At 41.7% G+C, this 21407-nt stretch overlaps 2 protein-coding genes across 2 annotated transcripts in view; one reads left to right on the forward strand and one right to left on the reverse strand.

The window, feature by feature from the left end:
* Positions 1-1591: 1591 nt before the first annotated feature.
* The window catches only part of ugp2b (UDP-glucose pyrophosphorylase 2b), a 30014-nt gene continuing 10198 nt past the window's right edge, over positions 1592-21407 (reverse strand). Inside the window, exons 4-10 of the mRNA XM_079280412.1 lie at positions 20588-20773; positions 13965-14098; positions 11437-11734; positions 10341-10538; positions 4126-4368; positions 3696-3800; positions 1592-3120 (exon numbers count right to left, since the gene is read on the reverse strand). Of these exons, the coding sequence (XP_079136538.1) occupies positions 3013-3120; positions 3696-3800; positions 4126-4368; positions 10341-10538; positions 11437-11734; positions 13965-14098; positions 20588-20773 (1272 nt within the window). The 3' untranslated portion in view covers positions 1592-3012. The remainder of the gene's footprint in view (positions 3121-3695; positions 3801-4125; positions 4369-10340; positions 10539-11436; positions 11735-13964; positions 14099-20587; positions 20774-21407) is intronic.
* The window catches only part of wdpcp (WD repeat containing planar cell polarity effector), a gene marked incomplete at its 3' end in the record, with an annotated part of 95689 nt that continues 79003 nt past the window's right edge, over positions 4722-21407 (forward strand). The window contains exon 1 of the mRNA XM_079280111.1: positions 4722-4858. The remainder of the gene's footprint in view (positions 4859-21407) is intronic.

Below are 21407 nucleotides of genomic sequence, written 5' to 3' on the forward strand. Positions count from 1 at the left end.
GAGCGGTGGTTAATTAACAATAATATATAATTATAATAACAGCTGTTGAGTTCCAGTGTCCTGCATTCAAAACTTTACTGAAGAACATAAGTAACAAACATGTGATTAAAGTATCAACAGAACTCTTAATGCTACTGTAAGTGTTAATATCATATTATTTGATCATTATTATTGATAAATGAATATGAAAGCAGTACTACATGTAGATAAGTTAAAAGTACATGTTTTCTCTCTGAAATGTAGTAAAATGAAGTACCTTAAAATGGACATACATGTTTTTATTGAATTGTTTGAAATAGATAATCAATTAAAATGTAACCAGCTTTGATTATTGAATTTAACTTTTGAGTTGAGTCGAGTAGGCGATGTCACATTTAGCACATTTACTAAAGAATGCTTTAGAAAAACAAACTTACAGCTTCATCCCTGATGTAGTACATCATAGTACATCATGGAGTACATCATAGTTCATCCCTGATGTAGTACATCATAGTACATCATGGAGTACATCATAGTTCATCCCTGATGTAGTACATCATAGTACATCATAGTTCATCCCTGATATAGTACATCATGTAGTACATCATAGTTCATCCCTGATGTAGTACGAGCTGTATTGTGCATTTTTTGAAAAAAGAGAACAGCATCAGTTCATTGAGAAAGTGAGTTTAAAGCTTCACGAGTTTCAAATACGAACAATCTGGCAGGTGAAAGTCACCAGAGACTGTAACTCACTAACTCATACATTTGATATGTGTGTATTGTATTCGTAGAATTTGTCAGCAGTTTAAAACGTCTGCACGATGAGCGCCGTCCTCAGAAAAACGATCTTCAATCAGCTCCGTCTGGAGGGACAACTGTGCGACGCCGTGATCAGAGTCCACGACGTGGAGTTTAAAGTCCACAGGGTCGTCCTCTGCAACGGCAGCTCGTTCTTCAGGTGAGCTGCAGGACTTCATGTCATTTCACACAACAGGTTTGAAGGTAACTTGTGGAGTTATTTGCGGTGCTACCAGAGCTACGGAGCAACGTCTTCAGGGGCAGACGCTTACTCTGCTGCCTATCTGCCACGGCTGTCATGAGAAGGGCCTCCATGTCTGTGAATGTCTGTGTTCTTTATCATCCATCAGCTTTATTAAATAAAGAAATACATTCATGAAATATGACTCTATGGTGACACTTTGTAACCAAGATAGCGATGACCAAAAAACGAAATAACGATGACCAAAAACAAAGATGGCGACGGACAAAAATCCACCAAGATGGCGATCACCAACAACCAAGATGGCAACGGCCGAAAACCAAGATGGTGACGACCAAACACCAAGATAGCTAAGGCCCAAAAAAACAAAAAGATGGCGACTACGTTCACTTCTTATATACAGTCTGTCGTTCACGGTCGACACATAATGTAACCTCAAGCTAAAAGTAATATATTTAGAAAAAACAAGGTGTAAAAACAACGATAATTTGCTGTTTTACAGAGAGTTACGTGCTCGATATCAGACATCCAATATGACGCTCTTGGTCATTGATGAATGAAGTGATTTTGGGTGCAGAGAAAACAACAGATGGCGCCTGCTCATTGTTTTTCATATTGCACTTTATTCAGCTCCGAGGAGGCAGAACTGGGCCCGAGACCTCGTCACCGTCACAGATCAACACTTATTGCTTTCAGACATGTCGGACCCATCCGAAGTATGTGTGTGTGTGTGTGTGTGTGTGTGTGTGTGTGTGTGTGTGCACCTCCTGTCTTTGCGTTGTGTGGACGCTGAGTGACGGGATGGACAGCGGAGTCATAGGACATTAAGGTCATAATGTGAGCAAACAGAAAACAGAAATATCATCTACATCACACAGGGGACTGTACAAATAAAGGCTTTCACTTTAACACATCAGCTGTTACATGGAATTTCATGGCATTACAACATTATTACTCAAAGGGCGTCAAACAGGCAGACACACACACTAGTTTCTCCTCTGGGGTACAAACTGGTGGGAGGTTATTCTGGACTCTGGAGGTCTAAATGAGTTCTGCGCTCTGGAGGAAAGAGACCCATTTATTTCTCAGCACAAACTCCCCTTCAGACTGGATTTCTGCACAAGATGTCTACCTGTATAAGAAAGAGACAATTATCACCATCTTTAGCATCTTTCAGCTTCTTCTTGGTTTTCTGGCCTGCAACTTTTACTGTTCGATGAATCTAACGCTGCATCATTCAACACAGATCTGATGTTTCGGTCTCTTCACCGGACGCTTGAATGATGTGTAAATCACAAGCTTGTTGATCCAGAATATGTCTGAGGTATAAAACCAATTTAGGAGTAATTTAACCGCTTAACTATTATATTTTCTTAATCGACTATTCACAGGGATGATGGCCCGGCGAAGGGTTGGAATCTTTCTGTGTGTCTTCTTTGTGGACGATAAACTGGAGACTTCCTGTGAGTATATTAGCCGTGCGATGGACAACCGGTCGACATACGACGACACTTTAATCCGGTTATTTCTCTGTTGAACATATCTTTCAGTGAGGACTTTATGCTTGAAATAAATGGTGAAAACTCTCCCGTAACTTCCCCTCTCTGTGTAAGTACAGTATGTGATTAGCATTAGCAGTTTATTATTAACAGATTATTAATACGATTATAGAATCTATGTTGAGTCTGCTTTGGCAGAAAAGAAAATCAGTTAGAAACAAACACAAATTAAATACACATTTGATTTCGGTAATTATTTAACATGACGGCTATGTAGTTCATTATTAACACTGTTACAGGTGTTTAATATATAATAAACAGCCTGTAGAGGTCAGTATATCACACATGCACACTTCCTCTCACAATGGGCTGGAACATGAGAAACGGGGTCACATGACTGGAATGAAGCCAACTGGGTCACATGATGAGGGTGTGTGTGAGTGAGTGAGTGAGTGAGTGAGTGAGTGAGTGTGTGTGTGTGTGTGTGTGTGTGTGTGTGTGAGTGAGTGAGTGAGTGAAAAAGAAAAGGCGTCAGTGGTCCATGATGCGGAGGTTTCCCGATACGATTTTGTTTTCCAGCATGGAGCCGGCGGGGATATCGATCCGATCCCCGTGGTTGGCGATGATGATGACGGTGCCCTGTGAGGAGGAAGGAGGACGTTAGAACAGGCATAGTTACTGTCAAAGACTTTAACACTGATGCACAATGATATCTATTATGGAGCAGTTTTTAACACGTTTAAAACCAAAATGTTGAGTCAGTGTTAAACCCCATGAAGAATAAAGGTGATCAGAATAAACTTTAGGTTATTTTTTGAACACAAACAGAACCGTGGCATTAAATACTCAAATCAAACAAACTCAACTGCACCACCAGTATCATTTCAAAGTTTATAACTTATTTTTAAGCAAAAACCCAAACCCAATGAAAGCAAAAAGATGACAAAAAACAGGGTTGTTCATAGACCAGTCCAGTTCCTTTTGAATCAGTTCAGTTCATAAAGGAACACAAACTCTTCAGGTTCCCAGAACAACAGTTCACGTCTTCAACAAAATGACTGGACGTAATAGTTCAGCAAACAAAAATCAACAAACCCACACAAGCTTTTGAAACAAACCTTTTAAAACCCATTTCTTATTTCACGTGAAAGTTTACAATGTTGTTGTTTTCTTCGTATTTCCGGTAAAACTTCATTTGAGGAGACTTTTTTTACCTTGACTGAAACGTTTTTCCCGAGCGTGACGTCTCCAGACACCGTGAGGTGGTCGAGCTCCAGCATGTCGGGGATGCTCTCGAAGCGCGTCAGATACTCCTGAACCTGAACACACGAGGAACGCTGGCTGTGAACAACCTGCTGTGTTGTTTGTGGCTCCTCTGATAAAAACATTTAAACCTTCTTCTTTCTTTTTGCAAATTAAATGCTGTTTGCCTCCATTAGATAAAACTAAAACTTCCTGCAGGGCTCAATACAGTAAAAAATATACTTTTTTTTTGATTTGGGTGAACTAAACTTTAAATGTTTGCTGTTTAGTTTGAACACAAATCACCTTAAATCCTCTCAGAAGATCTCAAACACAGTACCTGAGCTCACAGCTGTTTCACATGTTGTCTTGTTTACATTATTGTTGTTGTTTTGTAGTTACCTTGGTGAAGGAGCCGCCCAGCTTGACGTGTGGCGTCGTGGGGAACTCCCTCTTGGGGCTCATGGTGAGCGAGCCGGCGTCCAGGCTGTACAGGTTGGACATGACCAGCAGCAGGTCCGACGTGGTCTTCACGGGCAGGAAGCGGCTGCGAGGCACGTTGATGCCCAGAGCGTTGTTGAAGCATTTGATGGCGGCGCCGACCGCTGTCTCCAGCTGGACCACGTTCTGACCGCCGTCCAGAGTCTGATGGAGACAGAAGGTGTATTTTGTGATTGATGGAGTGACACAAACAGATATCATACATTTGACTCTAATATGTCAACAAAATTAAACAAACGTTTATAACACAGCTTTAAACAATGGACATATTCAGATCAAGTGTAATATAAAAAATATTTGTCTTAATGTCAGTAATCAACAAGGGAAGTTTCATGTTGATATTAATTAGTAAATTTTACCTCTAGTGTCCCCCCTAAATACATTTGGTATCGTCCATCCCTAAGCCCCGCCCACCTGTCAAGAGTTCAGCGTTTAGTTAACGCCCACAATCCTACAACTATCCAATCACATCCTTCAAATAAACCGCGCAGTATGAAGAGGAACTAAGGCCTCGTCTATGGAGTCCGAGTCCGTGTTTCTCCAGGATTTACCGGTGTCTTGGCCTGAGTTAACGCCGACGTTGCTGACTGTGACTGACCGATCAACGGTACCGTGAGTACCCGGTGTATTTACGGTAAATTATCACCGTTTCTTAAACTGGCGCTGTTATTGTATTTCAACTTCCGGGTTGGTTCGTTTGTGGGGATCCATGGCAAAACCCGGAGCAGAGTTGTGAGTTGTCGTTCTTGTTATGTGGCTCTGTGCTGGATTGGACTGGACTGTTCTGGGTTGTGAGGAAAAACAAAGTGGCGTCTTTACCAAGTGGACTGAACTCAGACTGTGGGAGACTAGAAAACATCAAGTGGGTTTTAGGACTCTTTCCTGCAGCACTGCTTTGCTTGTTGAATTTAAAAGCTGAATTTAGTTGTTTTCCTTGTTTTCAATGCATATATTTCATTGCTACTGGGTATTTGCTTTGTTGTTTTTTATGGTTTGACTGAGCTTTTTTTCTTTGTATCTTATTATTATTTGTAGGACTCATCTTCATTTAAAAGCGTCAAACACGGCAAATAATAATAATATTTATTATTATTAATAGGAATATTAATAAGAATAATAACACTTAAAAAATAATATGACCTGGAGCTCAGGTAAAACTACCAGGAGTCGAGTAACATTCACCACTTTATGGAGGTTTTTATCTTAAGAACCTCTCTGAACCTCGAGTTTACAGTTGTAGCATGTAGTGGGCCGCAGTGCTGTGTAACATGAATGGGCCCCTCTAACCTAGATGGGACCACGCGCACACACACACACACAGAGTTATCTCCCGTTACGCAACACTTGCTGTGTCACGGTGTGTGTGATCCTGGAGCCGAGGGCTGGAAAATCACATCTTTGTGCCGAGGCGGCAGTAATCAGGAACGCGGTTCAGCGGTGAATTTATTACACCGGTTGCAGATTTGCATATAACCGGAGGCGGATGATCACGTCAATGTGTTTTCTTTGGAGGGCAATAAAGGATAAACATCAACAGATCATGCTAATCCACATGACGGAAACCTTCCCTTCATGTTCACTCAAACAGCAACGGTTTGCTGCCTCACTTTTATTTTAACTCTTTGCTTCTTTAAAATGTGTGTAAAAATGAACTAGAGCTGCACAGTCAAGCTCAGTAAGAAAAAATAAATTATATTTTAACGATAATATTCATCTTTGTCTCTCTTATGCCATCACACACACACACACACACACACACACACACACACACACACACACACACACACACACCAAGTGGGGCAGATGAGCCACCAGAGAGGAGACCAGATAACTGGATTGGTCTGAAGCTCCTTTTCTTTCTTTTTGTATGCAAAACCCTCTCCTGACAACAGGCGGCTCAGGGAGCGGAGCCGTGCGGAGCGGCACAATCTCAGAGAGGCTTTTAGAATGTGGGCTCCGTTGGAGTTCCTTCAGAGAGAAATGATTTATTCAGCAGCGTTGGGTCTCTGTGGAGGAGTGTGTGCAGAGACGTCTCTGCTCACAGCCGTGTGACGACGTGGAGAAACGGGACGAATGATGTTTGCTGGTTGTTGAAAGTAAACAGTTTTAATCTGAGCATCCATTGTGAAGTCAAGTCATCCTGATGTGAGTCATGATGTAGTTAACCGAGGAGAAGAGCTTCTTGTCTTAGTTTTTTCCATCTCCCATACTTAATGTACGTCATACTTAGTTTCCTGTATGAAAACTGTGTCCTCCCAAAACCACTTGTTTGCTCTCAGCAGCTTACACTATTTATTGGCTTTTGGGGAGGTGAACAAGGAGCTTAATGTTGCTGTGTGCTACAGCTTGAACCTCCTCTTTTAAGGCTGTATTTGGCTACATTTTGGAAAGTTTTCACCATTAAAAATATGCCGCATTCGCCGTCAGCAGCCAATGTGTGCAGTGTACACATGGATGTAAAGACTTTAATTTGGTGCTGCTCTACTTCCCCTACACTGGATCATTGCGTCCCTCCTCCTTCTTTAATATGATGCTGCTACTATTCTACTTCCTCTTCACTGCATCATTGCGTCCCTCCTCCTTCTTTAATATGATGCTGCTACTATTCTACTTCCTCTTCACTGCATCATTGCATCCCTCCTTCTTTAATATGATGCTGCTACTATTCTACTTCCCCTTCACTGGATCATTGCGTCCCTCCTCCTTCTTTAATATGATGCTGCTACTATTCTACTTCCTCTTCACTGGATCATTGCGTCCCTCCTCCTTCTTTAATATGATGCTGCTACTATTCTACTTCCTCTTCACTGGATCATTGCGTCCCTCCTCCTTCTTTAATATGATGCTGCTACTATTCTACTTCCTCTTCACTGGATCATTGCGTCCCTCCTCCTTCTTTAATATGATGCTGCTGCTATTCTACTTACCCTTCACTGCATCATTGCATCCCTCCTTCTTTAATATGATGCTGCTACTATTCTACTTCCCCTTCACTGCATCATTGCGTCCCTCCTCCTTTAATTTGGTGCTGCTACTATTCTACTTCCTCTTCACTGGATCATTGCGTCCCTCCTCCTTCTTTAATATGATGCTGCTACTATTCTACTTCCTCTTCACTGGATCATTGCGTCCCTCCTCCTTCTTTAATATGATGCTGCTACTATTCTACTTCCTCTTCACTGGATCATTGCGTCCCTCCTCCTTCTTTAATATGATGCTGCTACTATTCTACTTCCCCTTCACTGGATCATTGCGTCCCTCCTCCTTCTTTAATATGATGCTGCTACTATTCTACTTCCTCTTCAATGGATCATTGCGTCCCTCCTCCTTCTTTAATATGATGCTGCTACTATTCTACTTCCTCTTCACTGGATCATTGCGTCCCTCCTCCTTCTTTAATATGATGCTGCTACTATTCTACTTCCCCTTCACTGGATCATTGCGTCCCTCCTCCTTCTTTAATATGATGCTGCTACTATTCTACTTCCTCTTCACTGGATCATTGCGTCCCTCCTCCTTCTTTAATATGATGCTGCTACTATTCTACTTCCTCTTCACTGGATCATTGTGTCCCTCCTCCTTCTTTAATATGATGCTGCTACTATCCTACTTCCCCTTCACTGCATCATTGCATCCCTCCTTCTTTAATATGGTGCTGCTACTATTCTACTTCCTCTTCACTGCATCATTGCATCCCTCCTCCTTCTTTAATATGATGCTGCTACTATTCTACTTCCCCTTCACTGCATCATTGCATCCCTCCTCCTTCTTTAATATGATGCTGCTACTATTCTACTTCCTCTTCACTGCATCATTGCGTCCCTCCTCCTTCTTTAATATGATGCTGCTACTATTCTACTTCCCATTCACTGCATCACTCCTCCTTCTTTAATATGATGCTGCTACTATTCTACTTCCTCTTCACTGCATCATTGCGTCCCTCCTCCTCCTTTAATATGGTGCTGCTACTATTCTACTTCCTCTTCACTGCATCATTGTGTCCCTCCTCCTTCTTTAATATGATGCTGCTACTATTCGACTTCCTCTTCACTGCATCATTGCGTCCCTCCTCCTTCTTTAATATGATGCTGCTACTATTCTACTTCCTCTTCACTGCATCATTGCGTCCCTCCTCCTCCTTTAATATGGTGCTGCTACTATTCTACTTCCTCTTCACTGCATCATTGCATCCCTCCTCCTTCTTTAATATGATGCTGCTACTATTCTACTTCCTCTTCACTGCATCATTGCGTCCCTCCTCCTCCTTTAATATGGTGCTGCTACTATTCTACTTCCTCTTCACTGCATCATTGCGTCCCTCCTCCTTCTTTAATATGATGCTGCTACTATTCTACTTCCCCTTCACTGCATCATTGCGTCCCTCCTCCTCCTTTAATTTGATGCTGCTACTATTCTACTTCCTCTTCACTGCATCATTGTGTCCCTCCTCCTTTAATTTGATGCTGCTACTATTCTACTTCCTCTTCACTGCATCATTGCATCCCTCCTCCTTTAATATGATGCTGCTACTATTCTACTTCCTCTTCACTGCATCATTGCGTCCCTCCTCCTCCTTTAATATGGTGCTGCTACTATTCTACTTCCTCTTCACTGGATCATTGCGTCCCTCCTCCTTCTTTAATATGATGCTGCTACTATTCTACTTCCTCTTCACTGCATCATTGCATCCCTCCTCCTTTAATTTGATGCTGCTACTATTCTACTTCCTCTTCACTGCATCATTGTGTCCCTCCTCCTTTAATTTGATGCTGCTACTATTCTACTTCCTCTTCACTGCATCATTGCATCCCTCCTCCTTTAATATGATGCTGCTACTATTCTACTTCCTCTTCACTGCATCATTGCGTCCCTCCTCCTCCTTTAATATGATGCTGCTACTATTCTACTTCCTCTTCACTGCATCATTGCGTCCCTCCTCCTTCTTTAATATGATGCTGCTACTATTCTACTTCCTCTTCACTGCATCATTGCATCCCTCCTCCTCCTTTAATATGGTGCTGCTCTACTTCCCCTTCACTGAATCATTGCGTCCCTCCTCCTTTAATTTGGTGCTGCTACTATTCTACTTCCTCTTCACTGGATCATTGCGTCCCTCCTCCTTCTTTAATATGATGCTGCTACTATTCTACTTCCTCTTCACTGGATCATTGCGTCCCTCCTCCTTCTTTAATATGATGCTGCTACTATTCTACTTCCTTTTCACTGCATCATTGCGTCCCTCCTCCTCCTTTAATATGATGCTGCTACTATTCTACTTCCTCTTCACTGGATCATTGCGTCCCTCCTCCTCCTTTAATATGGTGCTGCTCTACTTCCTCTTCACTGCATCATTGCATCCCTCCTCCTTCTTTAATATGATGCTGCTACTATTCTACTTCCTCTTCACTGGATCATTGCGTCCCTCCTCCTCCTTTAATATGGTGCTGCTCTACTTCCTCTTCACTGCATCATTGCATCCCTCCTCCTTCTTTAATATGATGCTGCTACTATTCTACTTCCTCTTCACTGCATCATTGCGTCCCTCCTCCTTCTTTAATATGATGCTGCTACTATTCTACTTCCTCTTCACTGCATCATTGCGTCCCTCCTCCTTCTTTAATATGATGCTGCTACTATTCTACTTCCTCTTCACTGCATCATTGCGTCCCTCCTCCTCCTTTAATATGATGCTGCTACTATTCTACTTCCTCTTCACTGCATCATTGCATCCCTCCTCCTTCTTTAATATGATGCTGCTACTATTCTACTTCCTCTTCACTGGATCATTGCGTCCCTCCTCCTCCTTTAATATGGTGCTGCTCTACTTCCTCTTCACTGCATCATTGCATCCCTCCTCCTTCTTTAATATGATGCTGCTACTATTCTACTTCCTCTTCACTGCATCAGTGCGTCCCTCCTCCTTCTTTAATATGATGCTGCTACTATTCTACTTCCTCTTCACTGCATCATTGCGTCCCTCCTCCTTCTTTAATATGATGCTGCTACTATTCTACTTCCTCTTCACTGGATCATTGCGTCCCTCCTCCTTCTTTAATATGATGCTGCTACTATTCTACTTCCTCTTCACTGGATCAGTGCGTCCCTCCTCCGCTCACCTTGGGGTTGACGATGATCTCCAGGTCCATCGCCTTCTGCTCCTGCAGCCTCTGGATGGCGGTCAGAGAGATCCACAGGTTGTTGGTGTTGAAGATCTTGAACTTTGAGACGGATTTGAATTCATCCACGTGGGCTTTGGGCACCTGGGCGATCTCCAGCAGACGCAGCTTTCCTTCGTACTGGATCAGCGTGCCGCCCTGAAAAGTCAAGAGTCCTGTTTTACAACGTGTTTTTATAATGCTGCTGCTTTTTAAATTGAAGATGTGTTGGTGGTGTTGGTAATATCTCTGATTTTATTGATCAAAACTCATTCAGGGAGTTTGGAACAAGTTCTTCCGTGAAAGTAGTTCCAATTAAAGCAGTTGACTAGTGATGGAGCGATATAGGATTTTATCACGGATCAGGATCAAATAAAAACAAAACGCTAAATGTCTATTCTCGGTATAATCGTGGATATTACTTGGAAAAAGCCCAAGGTCTTGCTTGCTATCATGAAACAGCAATAGTCAAGTAAGAAAGACCAGACTCTCACAGTGTTGGTATTTTTATGTATTTATTTATTTATTCATAGGGACTTCATGATTTATGTATTACTTAAGATTGTTCACTAAAAAAAGATATTCGCTCAGCAAACATGTGTCTTTCTGTGACGTCATGAAAATATTATAGTTTAAGTTCCATTTAAGAGTTTTATTTGGATGATTATTGAGATAGTATTGTGAATTATTGCAATTATTTTGGCCAGGATAATCACAACATAAAGAGATTCTACTGCTGACAGTCTGTAGACTATTAGAGAACTGAGGACACATTTCTAGAAAATGTCAACTGTCATTTTTTTGTTTGAGTGCCACGAATTAAATGACATTATATTTGGGTGGAGGTATGAAGCTCGGCACATTTCTGAATCTCTTTCTTTACTCGACTGTAATGTGTTTTGGTTGCATTGATGGCGACGAAAGGGTCTAAAAAGACTGAACTAAATTCAGTCTTCGGCCAAAACATCACGTCCATGTGTAAACACTGTACGTAATTTATATATATATATATATATATATATATATATATATATATAAAACCTCGTCCTCCACGTACCTTGACGTCGGCGCGCGTCTTGTCCGTCACCTCCATGATGAACTCGCAGCGCTTGCCGTTGGGCTGGCTGACCATGTGGTGCAGGATGTGCAGGTCCACGGTGGCTCCCAGGTTGTCGATGTTGGACACGAAGATGTACTCCTTGCCCTGCGCGATCAGCTGGTCCAACAGGCCCGAGTTGTAGAAGCTGGCGTAGAGGTCGCCGTGGCCCGGAGGGTACCAGCCCTCTGCGCTCTGACCCGTCATGCTCAGGTTGGTGGAAACCGGGAGGAGGGACTCTTTGTTGACGCGAGGGTACCTGGACAGAAGAAGATCGGACATCATGTTAGTTTAAAGTTCACTTCTTGTGATTCTTAGTTTATAAACAAACTATCATTATTTACTGTCTGATCACTGGATAGTACTGGATGGTAGCTCAAGAATCTCCTATTGGCCAGGTGCGTGTGCATCAGTGGCGGGCCGTCGGGGCCTGCAAGGCCTTCTCTGCTGGCCTAAACAGAATCACAAAGCTATATATATTTAAAAAAAAGAATCTATTTAATAATTTTTCTTAAATGCACTACATGTATTATAATTTATAAAAATATTTTTCCCATTATCTTATTCTCTCATTGCACAGCTACTGTCTTCCTCAGTTGCTCTGCTTCCAGTGCAGCTTGTTTTAATTAGAGCTTTTATCCAATCAGATCTCACCTCTGTGTCTCTAGGTAAGAACAGAGCCAGAGTGTGGCTCTCTGCAGACTCTCACCTGCAGCCAGTGCAGATTAAAGTACATGGGGACGATATTGTTGATTGTCATAGTGTTCAACCAATCAGATCTTTAGTTTGACATGTTGGGCGTATTCTTTGACGTGTCAGAGCCTTCTAGCTGGCCTACAAGTACGTGATTGGTCAGTGGGCTAGCCTGACGTGTGGAGCGGTGACAATCCCAAAATCTGCTGCCTCTGTCGAGCAGACATTTTCAGCCTCAAACGCATTAAAACATATTCAAGAAATACAAATGGGGAGGCTCGACTGTCTTCACTAGCGTCCATGAATGGAGAAGGACTTCTGACTGGAACTAAAACGCACGGATGTACTGAACAACGTGAGATTAAACTCTTTATTAACAAAGAAAGGAGGAAGCACTTTGTCTTTAAATAGTGAACAGCAGCTCTGGTAAGTTAAATGCATTTGTTTTTACATCTGCAGTAGCTTTAATATGCTTGTTTATATATTATTATTTGTACAACTTGTTTTTATGAAGATTTTTGTTTGGTTTAACATGTGATAAGAACCATTGTTGCGTCCAGTGTTGCTCTCCGGGGACATATTGCTGCCAACTTGGCAACTCTCTCACTAAATCTGGAGACTTTCCAAACCCTCATGGCGACTTGTTTTGTCAAAAGCTACTAGTGACACATCTAGTGATTGTTCTGGTGTTCTTGGAGACTTTTCTGGTGTTTTGACGTTAAAACACGTACGTTCTGCACTGTTGTGAACGAGCAGCGGGAGCTGCCGTGAGCCCCTCCGCTGCCCCAAAGCACCTCTTTCAGAATCACTGCAGGACTTCAAACAACGCCTTCGGGGATTAAAGTGTTTGCAGGTGAGGCAACATGCCAAAGAGTCAGAGTTATCGGCGCGGCGGGCATGAAAGAGATCAAAGGGTCCGCGTCAGGTGGAGTTATAAAAGCTATAATAATTCATGTAATTTGTATTATACAATCATAAATATACTTTTTATTCAGTTTCAAGACACATTTCTATGGAAAGATCTTGGTGTCTTTTGTTGTTGTTTTTGATAAGAACATTAAACATTGTGTGTTTTTAAAGTTTCTTTTTAAATATTTCATCACATCTTTACTAAAAATCATTTTGTATCTCTTTCTATCTATTTGATTCAGTTATTATAAGGAAACAGTTAGCGTTATCAGCTATTGTTAGCTGGATTTGCATTTAAAATAAAACTATATTTGGGATCTTGGCAGGAATTGTGATAAAGTCTTAAGTTTTAAAAGAATAAAGAACAAAGCGATAGACTGATTATTCATTCTGCTCGTCTGCTTGGTTTATTTTGACCATAGAAAATAAGTGTACGGGCAATTCTTTGAATCTGTCTGTTGCACCAGAGAGTGTGATGTGATGAGCAGGGAATTACATTTTTTTATGAATTTCTCTCTTTGTTCTGTTGATTGACATTCTACCGCTAAAATCATGAAGCTACAGCCTCCAAACACCAGCGCTGTCTGAAAACCGCTTCGTACTGCACAGAACACACAAGTGCTCCAAATAATTCAAAGGGAAACCGTGAAAAAAACAGTTTCCACATGACTGACAAATGGAGACGCCAAGGCATTAAATATTCACGTGTCTCCATACATTACATCTCACTTCCTGTCTGGACACACAGCAGAGGATTGTCCACCACTCAGATACTGAACCCGGTCATCATCAGAGTTCATTCAGTACTTCTGGGTTCAATGCTGCTACATCGCTTCTTACGTACTTTAACGGCATGTGCTCAGCATGTGCTTAGCGTGTTTGCTCACCTGCTCTGGTTGAAGGTGTGTATCTTCACGCGGTGGTGAGTGTACTTCTGCAGGATCTTGTTTGTGTCCTCGTCCGTGTTGAAGGAGTTCATGAGGACCAGGGGCACGTCTGTGCTGTAAGTCTTGTTCAGGTGCTGTGAGGGGGGGCGATAAAACATTGACTTTAGCGCGAGCATTATTAGCATCCAGACACGACTGACTCAGATTTTTCCAAGTTATAACTCGGACCAGAGGTTCTCTTTTGGTCATTTAAGGCCTGGAAAAAATAAACTGTTATGACCATAGACTGTATCTAACGAGTGGACGTAGTCATCGTTTACGGTACCCTGCTTTATGGTCTGTTTGACTCTAAATGGACCATAATGTACTAAATGAACATCATGCTGTGTTGAAGAAGACTTTAAACTAGAGATTGAGACCATAAACACATGTTTACAATGTTTACTGAGGTAATAAATCAAGAGAGAAATAGTAATTTTCTCATAGACTTCTATACAACCAGAGGAGTCGCCCCCTGGTGGACACTAGAGAGAATGCAGGTTTTAAAACATCTGCATCGGCTTCATTTTTCACCTGGTTATGCCCCAGTCCGCTGTAATGATGAATATAATATAAATATCACTCTGTTATGAATACATATTTAATGTATTCAGGGTCATATTTCCTCTGAGCTTTTACTGGTGCAGTACTGAGAGACAGACGTCGATGGAAAGAACATTTACATATTCGTGGTGGCAGGTCATGTGTATGACCAGTATGTACTAGGGGTGTAACGGTTCACAAAATTCACGTTTCGGTACAGTAGAAAACTATAAATGCCAGAGAAATGTACTTTATTTTAAAATACATTTATTCATTACAACTAACATCATGAAGTTATTCTTTGACTTTGAACAATGATGGAACTATACCTGAGTGACTCATCTTCTGGGGTGTCTTCTTAGCGACACATAAGCATAAAAAACAAAAACTGCTCCTTAATGTTATGTAGTATTTTCACTTACATCTTGCAAAAGAGATTTTTAATCTCAATGGGACTACCTGCTTAAATAAAGGTTTTTAAAACGTATTCGGTTCGTCATGCGTACCGAACCGTGAGCCTCGTACCGAACGGTTCAATACGAATACGCGTATCGTTACACCCCTAGTATGTACATGTACATGCAGATGTTAACCGTATACGTGCTGCATAAGGATTTATTTATTTTTCTCTTTCAGAAAGATTATCTGTTTAAATCCCAAAATCAATACACTTGAAACGATAAAGAAATGGGATGATTAAAGTTGAATGTCTGCCACTAAAAACATTTCTGTTGTGTTTGAGTCTCTGAATACTAATTTAAGAGTCAGTTATATCAGTCGGACTTGTAGAAGTAGTGACGTTGTTTGGCGTTGACGGTATTTAACTTGATTTAGAATAAATACAAAAAGAGGGAAACACCTGGGGAGAGACGGAGTAATTCACAGAGATGAGAGAAAATCAAAGTCAGGAGGAGGATGAGAGAAGGAATAATCAGACTTCTGTTAACATCCTTGTTTTCCCTTTAATAACCAGGATGGGAGTTGGCTTCCTCTAAACGAACACTGACGTCTTGTTAACGGTGCATGACTGTGTTTAACTGACCCGCAGCTTTGTGAGGGCAGTGATACTTCAGGATGTTAAAGAGCTTTGTGCTCACCCCCCCCACAGCTCACACGCTTCACAACGCAAACAAATGAAAAGACTCAAACCCACCGACAACGTACGAGAAAGCTTTGAGTGAGAGGCAGAACATGAGGGATGACGAGGACTGTAAGAAATTTGAGCATATAACTGTGTTTAGTAGCTATAATAAAAGTGTTTAATAATTAAGAATTAAGAATTCATAATTAGTCATAAACATAAGTGTTTTGGAAATGCATAATTAAGATAAGCATAAAGTGTTTTAGGATTAGCAGCTAGAAGTAGAATTTGAGACATGAAGCTTTGTCAAAGTTGCAGAAGTTTAACGTTTATACTGAAGGATTATCATAGAGGGATTAAACCATAACTGACGGTCATTGACTGTGTTCGTAAACTCAGGGACAGAAAGGCAGACTGACAGAATACACTCCTGGAGTTAGCCAATAGGAATCGGGATAAACGGAAGAGGAGGAGTTTCGAGCGGATGTGGGTGGTTTAATTTAAGTCTTTTTCTCTCTCGCGTGATGGCTCTCAGAGGACGGACGGGTTTTATACCTGAGGAGCTGAGTTGAGTTTTTTGCAAACGGGGTTTCATTGATTTAATATTTCATGAAATAGTGTACTTCACTGTAAATACTGTACTTGCATGAGTGGGATTAAATTCCTTTTAATTGTAACCAGTTTTGGTAGATTTATTGTTGCAGCGTGTCGACTGTGAACAGCAGCCGGACACGCGCTCTGGCCTCCTCGCTGTGGAACAGACTCAAACTTCCACAGGACCCCGAACGAGCTTCGGACATTTAGTCCAGTGTGGAGCAAACAGAGGGCCCGTGTGCACAATGGTGCGTCTTGAAGTAAAATCTGGATTTCATTAACTATTGTTACGGTTTTGTTCGTCATGAACATAAGAGCATTATTTGTTGTCTTCATTTCATATTAGAGATATAGAAAGGAAATGTGGGGAGAGAGTTTTAAAATGTTCGAAATATTTGGATATTTTACATTTTGTCCTCACAATAACTTTTATTTAGAGCTGCAGGATATTGGAAAAGAAGCTGACATTGCAATTGTCTTCTTCTTATGCTATATAAAACTGAAGTTTCTGTGTTTCTCCTTCTGTTCTTCGCCCATTTGTAGGTTGAGGTCGACTAGCGGCGCCTGCTTTGGTTGCTTTAATGAATCGGAGAATGATTGTGATTGGTTGTGAGTTCCTCTCTAGCAACACACTCCGAGTATCCAACAAGCCTTGAATCAGAGTAAGTGATTCTCCATCACACTCTTGTAGAGTAATCGTAGAAAATGAGAATAAAGCAAAGTTTATTTTTGTAGCAAAAAGAAGTTGACGTGTTTGAGCTCATTTATAAATCATAACTTAACTTATGGAACCGTGGAAGGCACTGCATTTTCCACAACACGGTCCTGCAAATATTTCAGAATAAAAGCCTCGTGGTAACGGATGAAGGCATTCCGTCCACAGAGAGACACTCGGGGGGGCTTTTTAAGTTTGACTTCATTCACTAAAGTGAAGTATTAACGAGCTGAAAGCAGGAAATGTTCAGCAGCCAGGTGGCGCCATCCCAGGAACAGGCCAATCGTCCTCGTCTCCGCTAAGTGTGAGAGTACAGGGCTCTGTTAGGTGTGTGTGTGTGTGTGTGTGTGTGTGTGTGTGTGTGTGTGTGTGTGTGTGTGTGTGTGTGTGTGTGTGTGTGTGTGTGTGTGTGTGTGTGTGTGTGTGTGTGTGTGTGTGTGTGTGTGTGTGTGTGTGTGTGTGTGTGTGTGTGTGTGTGTGTGAGAGATTCATTTTCTCTCTTTTCTAAATGGCCGATTCAGTCGGGAGGTAATCTGAGCAGAAAATGGAGCGCAGTGACTCGGACACAGAGAGCAGTGTGCTGGGAGGAGAGAGAGAGACACACACACCCTGTTTAAACTCAATGACACAACCGAGCTGTCTGACAGATTCATGACACATTTCTTTAATCTCTTTAAGCTGCTTCAACGTAGGGCTGGGCGATAAATCGATTTAATCGATTAATTCGAATGTGTGCTTTAAGGCGATGTGTTTTATTGAAAATCGAGAAAATCGCCCCCACCCCTTTTTCCCGTAGTAGAGTGCGCGCGCATTGTTTACAAACTAAAACAATGGCGGCCAGCAGCTTCACTGCTGCCGCCGCCACCTCACAAAAACAACCCAGCATTTTGGAGACATTCACCAACTGTACTCCGCATGAGAAGAAGAGTGCCCGGTGGAAAGCCATCACGGATGCAGTCGCGATGTATATCGCAAAAGATATGGTGCCCATATACACCGTGGAAAAGCCGGGGTTTATTCACCGTCTCAAAGCTTTGGACCCCAGGTACGTGCTACCAAGCCGTAAACATTTTTCTGACGTTGCCTTGCCTCGGCTGTACAATAGTACACGCCAAAGGATCTCTGCGGAGCTGGAGGGGATGTCATTCTACTCCGCAACAACTGACCTGTGGTCCAGCAGGTTGACCCAGACACCGATCCACTTGACTGGTGGAAGCGTCACCAACTTAACTTTCCAAGGCTAAGTACTTTAGCAAAGAAATACCTCTCTGTGCCAGCTACAAGTGCCCCCTCTGAGAGGCTTTTCAGTGTGTGGGGGGGGCATTGTTACATGCCACCGTGCATGCCTGAAGCCAGAGGTAGTAGACAGGCTTGTCTTCCTGGCAAAAAATATTTAGAAAAAACATGCACTACTGTTTAATACTGTTGGTTATGTTGTGAATGCACTTGATTTTGTTTACATGCACTTATTTACTGTGCAAAATATGTTATGTTGATGTTAGATCAGATGTTGCACTTTTGAAAATGTGAATGTTAAAGGGTCATATACATTTTATTTCATGCTGTGTTTGTATCAGTGTATTCAGTTAGAAAAGCTTACTGTAAAAAGTTACATTTGCACAGTTGTTTACAATGGAAGGCTACTATTTAATGCCATTTAATGTTATGTTTAATTTAATTTTATATTTAAATGATTCAGGCAAACAAAAGAGTGACCAAATACTTTTTGTATACTACAGGCACCTTTCTACAATGTTCAGGTTTTGTTTGCACTTTATTTTTATCAACCTACTTGGGAAAATCATCACAAAATAAAAGAAAAAATTGTTTTCAACAGCTTCTGTCATCTGCAAAAAATTTTGGGGGAAAAAAATCGATTTAAATCGTGAATCGGATTTTTTGTAAAAAAATCGGAGATTTTTTTTTTAGGCCATATCGCCCAGCCCTACTTCAACGTGTGAGTTATTTCTTCATTCAACAAACCTAAACAAATCAACAGTTTACTGGTATTGCCGATGGACACCGAGCATTCTTTAAAAATGTTTTGATGAACAATCAGGCACCAATAACCTAAACACACTCTCTCCACCCCACACACACACACACTGCTGGCCAACAGATCCTCTTTCACCCCCCCCCTCCCTCCCTCCAGGTATCACACTGAACTCCTTTCAGAAGAACCTTCAGCTCTTTTTCCAAACACTACAAGTCTCTGGAACCTCGGATACATGAATGATAGCAGCTTGAGCTGAGAGGATGATTCACTGCAGCTTCACATATGTTTGTAATTGTATATCTATGAAAGGGAGAGGGGGTGTTAGTTGTCCTTTCTCTACTTTTCTAGCTCGGGCTGATGTAATAGATTCCTCTCAGAGACGCACACCATCTCCACATCAACATGTCCACAAACCAGTATGACATCGGGCAACACGTCACTTCCTGCTGCCCTGCCTCGCCCATCCTGATGTCACATATATATATATATATATATATATATATATATATATATATATATATATATATATATATATATTATATATATATGCCTGTGTGGTAACCGGCTGAAATAAACCTGACTGACAAATCTGTGCCACAGTAGGTCGGTGATTTGATTTGTAAAAAGAAGTCAGTCAGCTCTGGGTGTGAGAGAAAATAATCTTTTATCCCCGGATGGATTCATGGTCTGAGGTTACAGGACAGTAACATATAAAAACAACCAATAAAGGAACAACTCGCAACAGAAAAGTGAGAGTTTAAGTGCGTCTGCCTGAACGTATCCATCAATTATTCTACAGTGAAGATCCAGAAACACTTTATTTGGTTCTTACGTCGAAACTAAATGAGTTTTCTCCAGTGAGGTGAAAAGGTTTTGGGGAATGTGTTCTCCTGTCTGTCTTTGGTTAATTTAAAACCAGGCGGCAACCTCTGCTTCATGTCTTAAAGCTGCATTCTCTCTAGTGTCCACCAGGGGGCGACTCCTCTGGTTGTATAGAAGTCTATAGAAAATGACTCTACTTCTCTCTTGATTTATTCCCTCAGTAAACATTGTAAACATGAGTTTATGTCTCAATCTCTAGTTTCAAGTCTTCTTCAGTACAGCATGATGTTCATTTAGTACATTATGGTCCATTTAAAACAAACAAAGAAGTTCAAACCTCAGTCTTTTATCAGTAGTTTACAGTTTTGGGGTGACCTGCTGCCCTCCTCACTTCCTGTGAAACTCTACTCTCTGCTATTGAGGTCAACATTTCTGTGGAATCAATTATTTCTCCTAAATGCATAAAAGTCGGTTAGAACTCTTAATACCCCTTTTACCACCAATATACGCATGTATTTATATTTTTAAATGCAAGAAAACACATTTCTGTTTCCTGCTGTGTCACGTTCTATGTCATTAACACGTAGGAAGAGAAAGTGATCGGGTCGTTTCTAAAAGTTATATTTGCTCCTTTCTGTTCTGCTGATCTGAATCCATAACTCATAATCTGTTGCCCTATTATTTACACATTAAATAATACGTCAATATTATCCCTAATGTCACGATGACATGACGTAAGGACCACAATAAAGCACTATTGATAATGCAGGTCTGGATCTCTCTGAACGGCCTATTTAAATTCTTTAAATCAAGCACGGTCAGGTGCTCCGTACCTCGATCTGCTGCACCGTGAGGTCCAGGAAGGTGTTCTCGTTGCGGACGCTGATCAGGCTCTTGGGGCCCTTGCACCCCATGCTGGTGCCCAGGCCCCCGTTCAGCTTCACCACCGCCAGTTTGTTCAGGCAGTCGGCCACGTTGTCCGGCAGACCTCTGCCAGCGATCTTATCGTACGGCTGGATCTGGAGGAGACAGAGACGGGGGAGGGGAGCACATTTAACACAGTGAAAAACAGCTTTCCTGCTCTTATGATTACTCCTCTAATGCGTCCTTGCCTGCAAAGTGAGCGGCACTTCCTGTTGTGGTAATTTCTTCATATTTCTTGAAGTTTACAGATTTTTTTTTTTGCAAACAAATTAGTAAAATAAAGATCTGTGAAGACACGGTTTTGTGTAAATGTTGCAGATAATTGATTACGACGACTTAATGCACAACACGTGTGTGTGAAGCCACATTACTGGGTCAACACTAAGCTCGCACAGCAGCGTATCTGCACGCCACGTATCGACCTGTTTCAGTGTCTCCCACAGAGCAGGGGGAAGGAGTGAAGGGATACCATGTGAGAGAGGACGTGTCCGTCCAAAAACAACAAAGCTGTTTCACATTGAGTGAACCCCGAGACACCACGCTCCGTTTCAATTCACAGGAATGTGTTTTTCAAATGAAGAGAAAAGGGAAAACGGCAGCAGGAAGTGTTTTCGAACAGAAGATCACTGCTGTCACACTCAGTCGTGTTTCTCCACGTTTCATTCGGCCTCATTGGATTTCACTCTCTTTTACTGCGAGCCGTGTGAAGAATCATTCCAACCAGATGTT

Source organism: Melanostigma gelatinosum (assembly GCF_949748355.1).
Source record: "Melanostigma gelatinosum genome assembly, chromosome: 12".
NCBI lineage: Eukaryota > Metazoa > Chordata > Actinopteri > Perciformes > Zoarcidae > Melanostigma > Melanostigma gelatinosum.